The sequence below is a fragment of the Vulpes vulpes genome, chromosome 8 (genome assembly GCF_048418805.1).
Source record: "Vulpes vulpes isolate BD-2025 chromosome 8, VulVul3, whole genome shotgun sequence".
Lineage (NCBI taxonomy): Eukaryota > Metazoa > Chordata > Mammalia > Carnivora > Canidae > Vulpes > Vulpes vulpes.
This window is the reverse complement of record NC_132787.1, coordinates 71,510,866-71,524,629: the sequence shown is the minus strand read 5'-3', so window position 1 is coordinate 71,524,629 and position 13,764 is coordinate 71,510,866. Positions and strand designations below refer to the sequence as shown.

General features: G+C 35.9%; 1 protein-coding gene across 1 annotated transcript in view; it reads right to left on the bottom strand.

Moving 5' to 3' along the window:
- The window catches only part of DNAH6 (dynein axonemal heavy chain 6), a 233,817-nt gene that overhangs the window by 194,240 nt on the left and 25,813 nt on the right, over positions 1 to 13,764 (bottom strand). Inside the window, exon 5 of the mRNA XM_025994437.2 lies at positions 7,194 to 7,461. Coding sequence (XP_025850222.2) covers positions 7,194 to 7,461 — 268 coding nt within the window. The remainder of the gene's footprint in view (positions 1 to 7,193; positions 7,462 to 13,764) is intronic.

Sequence of the window (13,764 nt, the reverse complement as noted above, 5' to 3'; positions counted from 1 at the left end):
TAATGCCCATCACCCAATTACCCCATCTTCCCACCCACCTCCCCTCCAGCAACCCTCAGTTTGATTCCTATAGTTAAAAGGCTCTCATGGTTTGTCTCCCTCTCTGATGACTTCCCATTCGGTTTTCCCTCCCTTCCCCTATGATCCTCTGTGCTGTTTCTTATATTCCACATATGAGTGAAACCATATGATAATGGTCTTTCTTGGATTAACTTATTTTTCTCAGCATAATACCCTGCAGTTCCATCCACGTTGATGTAAATGGTAAGTATTCATTCTTTCTGATGCTGATATTCCATTGTGTATATCTATGTATATATGCGACATCTTCTTTATATATATATACACACACACGCCACATCTTCTTTATACATATATATACACACATATATACAGATATATACCTATACATATATATACATATACATATGTATATGTATATATGTGTGTGTGTGTATATATATATATATATATATGCCACATCTTCCTTATCCATAAAAGCATTCTTTGAGTTATAAGATCTAATTTGTTTGAATTCCTTTCTTTTCACTTTGAATATGTATCTTTTAGCAATATTCTGAGGGCAAGTAATGGAGGACTGGGCAATATATTAAATTTCACTATTTTTGATGAATGGCTACTAAGAGATTCATGGTGTTATCTTAAGGACTTTACAATGTCCAGTCACTGTGGTAATGGAGGGGCCCATCTACTGACCTAAGAGGCTATGACATAGGACAAAGACCACTTTGAATTTAAAATGTTGCACAGCTAAATTTTTTAACTTTAAATTTTTAGGGGTAACAAGTTGCTGAAAAAGAAAATCAGTCACCATTAAGAACCTATTTATGGGGCACTTGAGTGGCTCAGTGGCATCCAACTCTTGATTTCGGCTCAGGTTTTGATCTCATGTTCCTGGGATGAGGTCCTGTGCCAGGCTCCACACTCATTGGGGATCTGCTTGAAATTCTCTCCCTCTGCCTCTTCTCCTACTCCTTCTCTCTCAAATAAATAAATAAATACATACATACATACATACATTCTTTTTTAAAGGAACTTATTTATTTGTGGAATGGAACAATGAGTGGAACTATTTGTGAAATTATGTTACATAATATTAATGTTATCTTTCTGTATGCTACCATCATAAGTCAGAGTTCTAGGCTGTTGGCTTCCAAGACAACATGTTTTGCCAAAATGTGAGAGGAGTTTAATGGTGGAAATTTTTGGAGGAAAAAAACATAATCTAAAAAATTACTTTGGCTTAACTTAAATATCATCTGGCTGTCCACATACAGGACAGTTGTGAGAACAGCTATGATATGAGAGACTGCAGGTTTGTTCTCCATCCCCTTGTTGTTTGATAAAATTTCGGGTAGGTAGTTCATTCTCAGGCTGCTAAATCAATAGTATCTATTGAAGGATTAAGGATTAGGTATTATTTTAAGTTGTTAGCAGGACTGTAAGGGGAGAAAGATTTATCACTTTGATGGTGGATTTTAATATGTAGACTGAGAAGCTATAATTTTTGTCTGTTCTGGACAGACCTACCTCAGATTTACCTCCAATTCTTCTAGTGATATGCTCCTTTTTTCTTTTGGAAACCCATTACCATGTGGTTTTGATAAGGCTGACCCCTCCCTTTCCCCATCACAGGAATGAGGGATAGGCACATATACCCAGGCCTGGCTTATCAGAGAACACCTGGCTGTGGAAGGATTGATTCAGGCAGGATTGAAGATGTGGCCAAGCTGAGCCAATCAGTCTACTCTCCAGCATCTCCAGCAAGAGGTACTCTCTTCTCACGCAAAGAGCTAGCTGTAACTAGAGCTGCACGTGGTGGTGCTCATGTTAAGAGCCCAAGTGAGAATAAAACAGAGAAAGAACTGAAAGATGAAGAGAAAGAGAAAAAAATAAAGATGATAAGATATTATTTGAACTTCTGAAGTGAGCCATGCATAAAGGTATTTCTACCCCTTAAACTTCCTTATTATATGAGCTTTTGTTTGTTGTTGTTGCTGAAGTTCATTGAAACTGAGTTTCTGCCAGTTGCATCGAAATGAGTATTAATACCTTCAGAAGTAGAAAACCACTGTTATTAATCTGGGGGTTGATCACTGGGTCAGAACGCCTAAAAGGAAACTTAGAGACTAGAGCTTTTGGAAGATAAGTGCAAAAGAGTTGTGTTTATGTAAAAATCTAAGAAAAATCAGGGCCATGTTGAGGCACATTGTCCTTGGTTGGAACGTAGGAATCCTTTGGAATTACTAATCTTGCCTTCACCACACCACCACACCTTTAATTTGCCCTAACGTCGGTCAACAGAGCATCTGGGTGATTTGAACAATTTGACACTTAGAGAGCCCATTGCAGCTGTATACGTCATGGCCCAGCCATGTTTTCATGGGCTCCTGTTTTCATGTATATTTCTGACCCAGGATAGAAAGAGCTACAGTAAAAGGTACTTCCCTTCATAAGCAGAGGAATGGTTATATAGATCTATGAAATTAAGAGTAGTCTGTTTACAATGCAATGGCTGCCTAAAAATTAAAAATGGAAAGATTTTAATTACAAAGTAATATTCAAATTAAAATAAATGAATGACAGTGTTTGAGAATGTAAAAACTAAACAAAAAATTGCCTGAAAGTATCACATGCAACAAAATTACACACTATTAGAAACCAGCAGGTTAAAGCAATGTGCAGTATTACATAATATTGAAAAATTAATATTAAGCACACACATAAATCTAGAGAAAAGTGAAACTTGGTAATGTAGGAGACTAGAAGACACTTGAGTTCTACAAAACATTAGAGAAAAATTAATATCAATTCTTCATAGATTCCTTAAAAAAATAGAAGGAATATTTTCCAACTCATTCTTTAAAACCATTAGTACCCTGACACCAAAACCAGACAAACACATCACAAGGAAAAAACCCACAAAACTATAGACCAGTCTTCCTTATGAATATTCATGCAAATATCCTTAACATAATGCTAGCAAACCAAATCAAACAACAAAGGGATTATATACCATGACCAAGGGATACAAAGTTGGTTTAATATCCAAAGATCAATCATTATAACAAATCATATTATTCTAATAAAAGGCAAACACTGCATGATAATCTCAATAGATGCAGAAAAAGCATTTAACAGATTCATAATTGCTTCACGATAAAAACATTCAACAAACTAGGAATAGAAAGAAACTTCCTTATTGTATCATGCTTAATGGTGAACTGAAAGCTTTCCTTCTAAGATCAGGAATAAGACAAGGATGTCTGCTTTTGCAACTTCTATTCAGCAGAAAAGTTCTAGCCAGGGAACTTAGGCAACAAAATTAAATCATCCAAGTTGGAAAGGAGTTGCAAAACCCTATCTATTTGCAGATGACTTATTCTTGTTCATCAGGTATTCTAAGGAGTACATGCATGCACACACACATGCCCCATACTATTAGAATCAGTAATAAATTCTGCAAGATTTCAGGAAACAGGCTACATATACAAAAATTAATTGTATTATATATAGATCATACACACATATTTATACATTTATACTATTTATATATGTACATATATTTATATATATGAGATGAAAAAAACAAAATGAAATTAAGAAAACAATTACAAAAAAAAAAAAAAAAAACAATTACACTTATGATAGTATCAAAAAGAATAAAATATTTAGCAATAAATTTAACAAATGCAGTGTAAAATATCCTCTGAAAACTACAAAACATTGTTGAAAGAATTGAAGAAGACCTGAATAAATGGGAAGGCATTGTATGTTCATAGACCAGAAGTTAATATTGTTAAGATGGCAATACTCTCTGAATTGGTCTATAGATTTAAAGCAATCCCTATCAAAATCCCAGTTTACTTCTTTGCAGAAATTGACAAGATTATCTTTAAATTCATGTGGAAAATCAAGGGCCCAGAAGACTTACACTTCAAAACTGAAAATGCGGATCATCCAGGCACCTGGGTGGGTCAGCTGGTTAAGCATGTTCCTTCAGCTCAGGTCATGATCCCAGGGTCCTGGGATTGAGCTCCACATAAGGCTCTCTCCTCAGCAAGGAGCCTGCTTCTCCCTCTCCCTATGCCCCTCTCCCCCTACTCCTGTTCTCACTCACTCTGCTCTTTTTCTTTCAAATAAATAGATAAGTCTTTTTTTAAAAAAACAAAATGCAGATCATCAAAATTAAAAACTTTTGTGCTTCAAAGGAAACCATCAAGAAAATGTACAGATAACCCACAAAACGGGAGAAAATTTTTGCAAGTCATATATCTGATAAGGGACTTGTATCCAGAATATATAAATAACTCTTATAATTCAATAGTAAAATGAAAATAACTCAATTTTTTTTTGAAAATAACTCAATTAAGAAATGGGTAAAGTATCAATATACAGCTCTCCAGATAAGATATACAAATGGTCAATAGGTCCATGAAAAGATGCTCACCATCATTAGTCATTTGGGAAAGATAAATCAAAACCACAATGAGATACCACTTTACAAGCAGTAGGAATGACTATAATGAAAAGGACAGATATAATGGTGAAAACAATGAGAAACCAAAGCCCTCATATGCTATTGGTGGGAATTTAAAATTATGCAGTAGCTTTGGAAATTGTTTTGCAGGTCCTCAAAAGGTTAAACATAGAGTTACTGATGACTCAGCAATTCTACTCTTAGGCATATACCCAAGAGAAATGAATACATACATCAAGACAAAAATTTGTACACAAATGTTCGTAGCAGTATTATTCATAATATCCAAAAAATGGAAGCAATCCAAATATCCATCAGTAATAGATGGGTGGATATGTAAAATATGTATAACCATACAATGGCATATTATTAATATGCCAATAAAAATAAATGCTGTGCCATGACATAGATGAACGTTGAAAACACTATGCTAACTGAGAAAAGCTAGCCACCCCAATAAAAATTAATTTAAAAAAAAAACAAAAAAAACAAAAAAAAAAAACACTTGACGGGATGAGCACTGGGTGTTTTTCTGTATGTTGGTAAATTGAACACCAATAAAAATTAATTAAAAAAAAAAAAAAAAAGCTAGCCACCAAGAACCACATATTGTATGGTTCCATTTATATGAATTGTACAGAATAGGCAAACCAATAGGAACAAATAGTAGATTAGTGGTTACCTAGAGCTGGGGCGGGGCCCTGGCAGAGTTGGGGAGAAATGTAGAGTGATCACTAATGGGTAACAGAGTTTCTTTTTTGAAGTGATGAAAATGTTTTAAAATTGACTGTGGTGATGGTTAATCAATCCTGTGAATATAATGAAACCATTGAAAGGTATACTTTAAATGGGTGAATCATAGGGTACATTAACTGTATTTCAATAAAATTGTTAAAAGGAAACATAGGCATGTGCGCCAATAAGGCTTGTTACTGAAAAAAAAGAAAAAGAATCATGAAAAGAAGTATTTCAAGGATAGCTTCACATTTGTCCCTTCAAAACCTAGTCTAGGTGTATCAGCCCTCCTTATTAACTAATTGTAAATATTAGAGTAGTGGTAAGTGTGTGAGTAATTACAGCATCTAATAGACATTTAAACCAACAATAGCTGGGATCCCTGGGTGGGTCAGGGGTTTAGCTCCTGCCTTCAACCCAGGGCGTGATCCTGGAGTCTGGGGATAGAGTTCCACATCGGGCTCCCTGCATGGAGCCTGCTTCTCCCTCTGCCTGTGTCTCTGCCTCTCTCTCTCTGTGTCTCACATGAATAAATAAAATCTTAAAAAAAAATAAACCAACAATGGGTCTGTCATTTAGGTCAATCTAAGTTTAAATGGATGAGAACTTTTTAGTCTCATGTAATGTAGACTACTCTAAATGTAGCCCAGCTACATTTAGGAGAAGGTATTATCAACGTCAAAGCACAGTTGGGGGGTTCCCTGGGTGGCTCAGCGGTTTGGGGCCTGCCTTTGGCCTGAGGCGCCGTCCTGAGTCCCACCTTGGGCTCCCGGCATGGAGCCTGCTTCTCCCTCCTCCGGTGTCTCTGCCTCTCTCCTTCTATCATGAATAAATAAATAAATAAATCTTAAAAAAAAAAAAAAAAGCACGGTTGGTATCAAAGGTGGACAGAGGACAACCTCAGTATATAAGAGAACAAGCCTTAAGGACTTAGAGACAAATACAGGAAGAACTATTTTATACACCTAAGAACAAACTTATGACATGTATAGTCCCTAAGACATGATGAAAGATGAAAGGTGATAAAAAGACAATAGATTCAAATGATTGATGGATCCTTAAGGAAATTAAAGGTCTAGAAGTTGAGTTTGATATCAAGAAGGACTAGAATTTTCTTCTCTCTCTTTTTTTTTAAGATTTTATTTTTTTATTCATGAGAGACACACACATCATTCCTTTGATGTTCCTTTATTTTGTGCCTGACATCTTGATAATGATCTTTCAGGTTAACATATGAAAAATGAAGTAAATGAGCAGTAAAAAGCAAACTTGAGGCTTCTGATTTGAGAGGGTGGTGACTCAGTGTCATAGAAATAGATAGCTAAGGACCACAACAGTAATGGTGATTCCACTTCATTCCCAGGGGCCAAGCAGAAAACTTGTAATGCAAGTTGAAATTCAGTGAGTGGGTAGAGATTTAAAATACAGCCACACACCGTTTAACAGTTCTTTTTCCATGATGACCCCATCCTGCAAAGCGAATATTAAAATTTTCCCTTCTGTTTGGATTCATGGTAGAGGAGAACCTACAATTGGGAGGTACTGGCCCGTGAAAACAAGCCCCCAAATTATTTTGGACCATAGAGTCCAGAGTGACTCAAAGATAAGAGGAGGTAATCAGGGTTGCCTGCCCACTCTGCTCAAGAGTATACATCATTTTCCTAATCAACAACAAAGGGGGCCATGAATCCAAACCTCTGCGGCTGCTTCTATTTGAAGCAGACCTGTGCAACTCTCTTCTTATACTTTTGCATTCTGTAACCATAGTTAAAATGTGAAAACACTGCCAGACTGCCATGACAAGACAGAATGAGAGACAGAATGACAAAACAGAATAAAAATTGTGAATCTCTTAAAAAGATGAAATAGTCTATTTCAAGGGCAGTCTATACCAATGCCTGTAATAGACTCACTCTTTATCTGTAATTCTTTTAAAGTATGATAAATAAATACGTACATGATTAACAATGAACAGGTTTTTTTGTAGAGATTTTCGACATCCACTTATTTTCTTGGAACGGACATTCTTCTTCCACACATTAAAAGCCTTCCATTTCCGGAAAAGTGCAAATATGGGAATCTTAGTGAGTTCTCTGTGATATAGATATTCCTGTTCCCATCGATCAATTTCGATATATTCAATGTCCTCATTATAAATGTGTGTTACTGCTTTTTTGCTAATAGTATAGTAGTCATTTTTATTGATGTTCTCATAACTTACAACTCTATGAACAAATAAAAATTGAGGCAAGTGAATAAAGTATTCAAAACAAAATTAAGCAACTGCATTACTTTTTTGTTCTAAAGAGATAAAACATTTCAGAAAAAACAAATATTATTTAAATTAAAAAGTTCTAACAAACTATGTTCAAATTGAATACTTAAGAAGGGAGAGCTGCTTTTTAAAAAATAGTTGGACTTATTTTAGGTCCTAAAGATATCACAACCTTGGCAATATGTTTGATAATTTCAGTTACATAATTTTTATAAAAACAAATCAATTACAGATTTTTAAAATATAATAGCCCTATATGAAAGCTACCTGAAAATAAGTTTTTATTATTAGCTCTTCAGAAATTATTCAACAATAATACTGTAAAAGAGTTTTACTTACTCAATATTAAAAAAATTATGAGAAAGACCAAAGCAAGAAAAGATGAAGTAGATAGGATTTGAATCAAGACTCAGATTAAGTAGAAGAAAAATGCACAATTTATCACAGAACAAAATAATTACTGTTGAGACATTGTTTATTTCAAGCTATTCCTCTTTCAACTGTCATCAAGGGCATTCCTCAGCCTTATGGGTAACAGAAACAGATCAGAAAAGGAAGAAAAGCAAGAGAGATAAAGGCAGGAATAAGGACAGGAGAAGGAAACAGTAATGAGAATAGAAAGGGCTGATTCTCTAAAATTTCTTAAAACAAGAACTTGCCCTACAGGCACAAAGATTTTTTTTTGTAACTTTATCTATAACATTAAAATACTGGATGCAACTTAAATACTCAATAATACAATAACTGCGAAACATATTGTGATATAGCAAGTATTATTAAAATATATTTTACAATTTAGGAAAATGAAATTTATAAAGATTCTCTGGTACCTTAGAATAATAAGATAAAGGTTAATTGCAAAACAAAACCCCAAAATGTTTTTATGTTAAAAATTATATCTACTAACAAAGATTGGACAAGAACACTCCAATGAAAATCAACTGTGTCCTTTGTCTATGTTCTCTCCTGATCCTTAGCTCTGCATTTTGAACCTGGAATTCACAGGCCTTGAGTATATAGCCTTCATGTCACCTGTGAAATCCCTGAAATTGTTGTATGTATACAAATTTATGTACATATGTATGATAACTTTTTCAGAAATTGGAATAAGATTCTCTTATGCTTTATATCTATTAATCAAAAAACTAAAAACCATGGAATAAATCACATTTAGTTTTTAATTTCTATTTTTGTTTAATAAAATAGAAAAATATTTTTATAATTAGGACACACAGGATCAGAATGAAAAACAAGCAAAAACCAAAACCCCAAGCCAAGACCTGTTCACATGAGCATACAAGGAGAGCCCGGGACGCCAATGATGTGTTGGACAGTCTGGAAGGTTACTCTCCTATTTCAGTGCTGTTACAGAAAAATAACAACTTGCTCAGCTTTTATGTAATCCCATCTTTGTCTATGTTCTAATTAACATTTCACATCAGAACTGTCTGAGAAAATGCCAGGTATTACACATTGCGGGTGAGGTGAATGGAAAACATTTTTTTTCCTTTTTTCTTTGCCTATAGCTGAATATATAATTAGGACATTCTTGAGGCAATTCTCTACAAAATTTGAAATTTTAATTTGTCTCTGAGACTAGAGTCAACTTGAGATATTTCATTAATATCAGTTACCAAACCAACCTAAAGACAAATCAAGCAGCTCACTATGGCTTTGGTGTACGTCTAGAAAACTTGCTCTGCATTGGTGTATCTGCTACTAAATAAAGACCCTTCTAGAAGGTGGCAAGTGTGGTCCATGATGTTGAATTCTAACTTACTGGAGGTCAGTGCCACTTAGAAATCTTTTTTTATTTATAATTTACTCTCTAAGATCCCCATTCTCAAGCCCCTAAATCTTTTCCTCCTCTACACATTTCTATCCTGCACAGAACAAATGAACACATGCAAGTCTTTTTCAAATACTGGATTGCCACCATCAAAATCATCTGGGGTGCTTATTAAGAATCTAGATTTCTGGGTCTAACACAGAATAAGAATCTCTATGTATGAGCCATGAGACTCAAGATTCCAGTTTAACAAGCCCCCTGAATGATTCAGATACACAGTAATGTTTGTGAACCACTGAACTTTATTTGAAAACAACGAATAAAAACAAGATGGCCACAAGGTAAGCTCTCTCTTCACCTGAAAATCATCATATTTGGGTGCCCCCATCCCAGCCTCTGAGTGTATCTCATGGTTTCCTCCAGAGATAGGTTTTTTCTAGCCCTCTTGGCTTTTGGTTACTTTTTCTCTGCATCTAAAAATTTGCAGAACTTCTCTTTAACTTGTAGAAAGCTTCCCTTAGACTTGTAGGATGCTTTCTCTTGACCCTGCTGCCCATTTAACTTAAAATCCCATGTATTCTTCTTTCTCTTAAACTTCCTTTATAATGGTGAGCCATATCCCTCCCATGCATTGCTTTCTAAAGTTTCCAAAAACCAGTCTTGTTTCTCATAATTCTAACAAAATTAGTCTCTCATGGATGAGCAGGGACTTCCTTCAAGCCCAATTCTGTTGGTAGATATAAGGGGCAGCAGGGTGAAGGAAAGTTTTGCAACAATTAAGAGGGCCTATGTGCAGCTCTCTGTAATCCTATTCTCCTTAGACTTTCCAGTTCATTACTGAGGGGGTTACTCCTCAAATACACTCCTTGGACCTCTGCACTTACTCCACACTCTACCTCAGATCACACAACCATTTCAGGAGCTGATCCACCACACCACACCTAATGCTGACAACTGCCTAGTCAACATTGTTGGCATCCAGGATTCACCCTTAAGCTTTGGCTGCTTCTTGGATAATACTTTGGATATTTCTTTCATCAAAGCCTTTCTTTGAGGAAGTAATACAAAAACCTTTAAGACTTAAAAAGAGAACTTCAGTTGTTCAAGTGCTATGCTATGTAAAATTCCTTCTTTGCTGCTAAACTAGATGGCTTTATGATCCAATCAACTAAACAGATCCTTGGATAGTTAACTAATCTGGACAATATGGGTATCTTGAATAAAATTACATTTTACTAAGTTTTACTGGGAAAAAATATCTGGAATTTTTTCTTGCTGTTCAATGTAGAATCAGGTCAAATTATTTTACTGTAGAACCTATATCTGTCCATCTAAAGTGAAACTTGGACTGTAAGGCTTCAATTAACTTTAAAAGCATGGCTGTCTTATTTGAGAGAATCAAATGGAATAAGAGAATTACACAGCTCTGTGGTAGGTCATAAATTGTTCTGTTATTGTTCATTTCAGTTATAACTCAAACTGTAACTATTAGGATGCTAAAAATCTTAATTTCTTCTTCTATAATTCCCTGATTTTACAAAACAATAAGATTTTGATGTGATTTTTTATTTAAAACCAGGAGCTCAGGGCAGCCCTGGTGGCTCAGCGGTTTAGCGCTGCCTTCAGCCCAGGGTGTGATCCTGGATCCCAGGATCGAGTCCCATGTCAGGCTCCCTTGCATGGAGCCTGCTTCTCCCTCTGCCTATGTCTCTGCCTCTCTCTCTCTCTATCTCTGTGTCTGTCATGAATAAATAATTAAAATCTTAAAAAAATAAAATAAAATAAAAATAAAACCAGGAGCTCTGTTGTTACACCTTAGTGATTGAAAATGCTTCTATTCAATCACAATAGAATAATTGAAAATGCTTCTATTTAAACTGGTCTACCAAGACTAAAAGTGCAGAAGCATGGTTTGTCTCCTGCTCAAAAACTTTAAATAGCCTCCTACTGCTTATATCATCAAATCCAAATTATTCTGCCAAGTGTTTTGGCACTCTCCTCTTGTTTTATATTAGTTCCTTCTCTGTCTCACAAACTGCCCTTTTTCATCAAGCTGATTTATCATATCCACCTTGGGCCATGTTTGAATGCATACATATGTCTTTGTTCACCATGTTCTCTCTTCCTATCTCTTTCAAGTTTCTGATTTCTACAAGCAAAAAAGTAATTACCTGCTTTAAGGTAGTGTGATGTATTAGATAAAGTCCATACGGCCCTATGCAAATCTAAGTTCTCATTATTTTCATCATTTACAGTTTTAACTGTCATGATTTGAGCATATTTATTGTGTGAAGATAAGCAAGCAACTGTCTGGAAAGAAATTAGCCATTTCTTATGTTCTGCATCATAAACCTCAATTTATTTGATGATGGTCAATATCATGAATCATCATGAATTTAGATCTAGCCTAACCTAGAGAAGAGATATGGTTTACTTTGCTTCTGATTTGATTAACCAGAAATGATGAAATATCTAATAAGGAACTCCTCTTTACCTAGAAAATTAAACAAAAGTATAACTAAGAAGAAACTTCCAAATTTCTGTAATAAGAGAGTGCTCTAGGGCCAATGTTTCTCAGTTGTATGGTCCCTGGAACAGCACAATCAGCTTCAATGTGGGAATCGCAATTTCCCAGGCTATCTTCCTGACCTACTGAATCAGAAACTCCAGAGGGTTAACATCTGTTTTTTTTTTTTTTTTTTAAGATTTTATTTATTTATTCATGAGAGAAACAGAGAGAAAGAGAGGCAGAGACATAGGCAGAGGGAGAAGCAGGCTCCATTCAGGGAGCCGGATGTGCGACTTGATTCCGGGACTCCAGGATCATGCCCTGGGCTGAAGGCGGTGCTAAACCGCTGAGCCACCCAGGCTGCCCAACAATTTGTTTTAATAAGTCCTTTAGGGCTTGCTTGAGAACCACTGCTCAAAGCCCATGATGTGCAATACTGAGTTGAATACTGGAATCATCTGGCGAGTTGTAAAGAAATACAGGCTCTACCACAAATCAGTTAAATAATGTCTTGGAGTAGGGCCTGGGTGATTCTCATTAGTAGCAAAGGCTGAGAACCACTCTTCTAGGTTCTTCAAATTTTAGTTTGAAATGAAATCATCACCCACTTAATTGTCAGAGCTCCAGAGCAGTGCCACAGCATGTGTATACATGTGTTTGAAGAAAGGGTTAAGGAGACAATGTGAAGCTGAACAGTTTTGATGATTCCAAGTGAAAATATGAGGGACCTTTAATGTTTACACATGCTGATTGAAATCTGACTCATTAGATTTAAATTTCTTTATGGACTAGCCCAAGAAAATTGTCATTGTGTTATGTAACCCAGCAAGGTTTCTGATAACATGGCTTCAAAATGATTTGTTATTACATAGCATATTTATACCCCACTCCCTAAAGTTGTTCATAATTATGACTTCACACAGAAACCACAATGCTGCCATTTGAGAAAGTACATGATGTTTGGGATATGCTGAAAGTTGGCATCTATCTGTGTTTTCTGTTCTAGGCTGCTAAACAAGTAATCTCACTGAAAGGACAGAATAGCTTCATTTAGAAATTTTAAAAGCTTCCTTCCTTAAAAAATACTCTAATAGGCCTAGGAACCATGTGACAATCAATTTGATCACTTAGAAAGTAATATAGTCTGAACCCAGCACAGATGATTATATGGTCTTTATATAACCATGTTTCACAGACTCCTAAATCACTGCATACATCCGTCCCTCAAGAAATTGTTCATTGGCTGTACAGGACAGAAATGTGTAATTAGCATTATTTAACTCAAGGTCTCTCAAGCTCAGCACTACTGACATTTTGGGCCAGGTAACTCTTTGTTGTGTGAGGCTGTCTTGTATACTGTCAGCTGGTTAGCAACTTCCCTTGCCTCTTCCCACTTGATACCAGTAGCACTATACTCTCTAGTTACAATAGTTACTTTCATTGGCTATATTTGGCACCCTCCCTACTTAGTAGGACATAGGACAGGAACTACTTCTCACCATCAAGGCAGCATCAGATTTTCCTTTTCCATGGGACTACTTGGAAATCTGTTGGCCACCCAGGAATACCCTCTCCCTAGATGACAACTCAGATGTAAGTAGATGAGATCCACATTGGGTTGTATGGAAGCCACCCTAGCTTAACAGCCTTATTATCCACAGGAGCCAGTATCTCTTGCAAAAATTCTATAAGCATAGATTTCAAGATTCTTGCAAGAGACATGCACTATGGATATCCAAAGCTGTGGCTCCCCATCAGGTATTTAGAAGTTATTTTTTAAAAATATTTCTCTTTTGAGAGAAAGAGTACACACATGAGCTGGGGGAGGGGCAGGGAGAGAGAGAGAGAATTTCAAGCAGACTCCCTGCTGAGAGGGAAGCCCAAGGACTTGGCCTTGGGCCCCATCTCAAGACCCTGAGACTATGACCTGAGCTGAAACCAAGACACTCAACTGA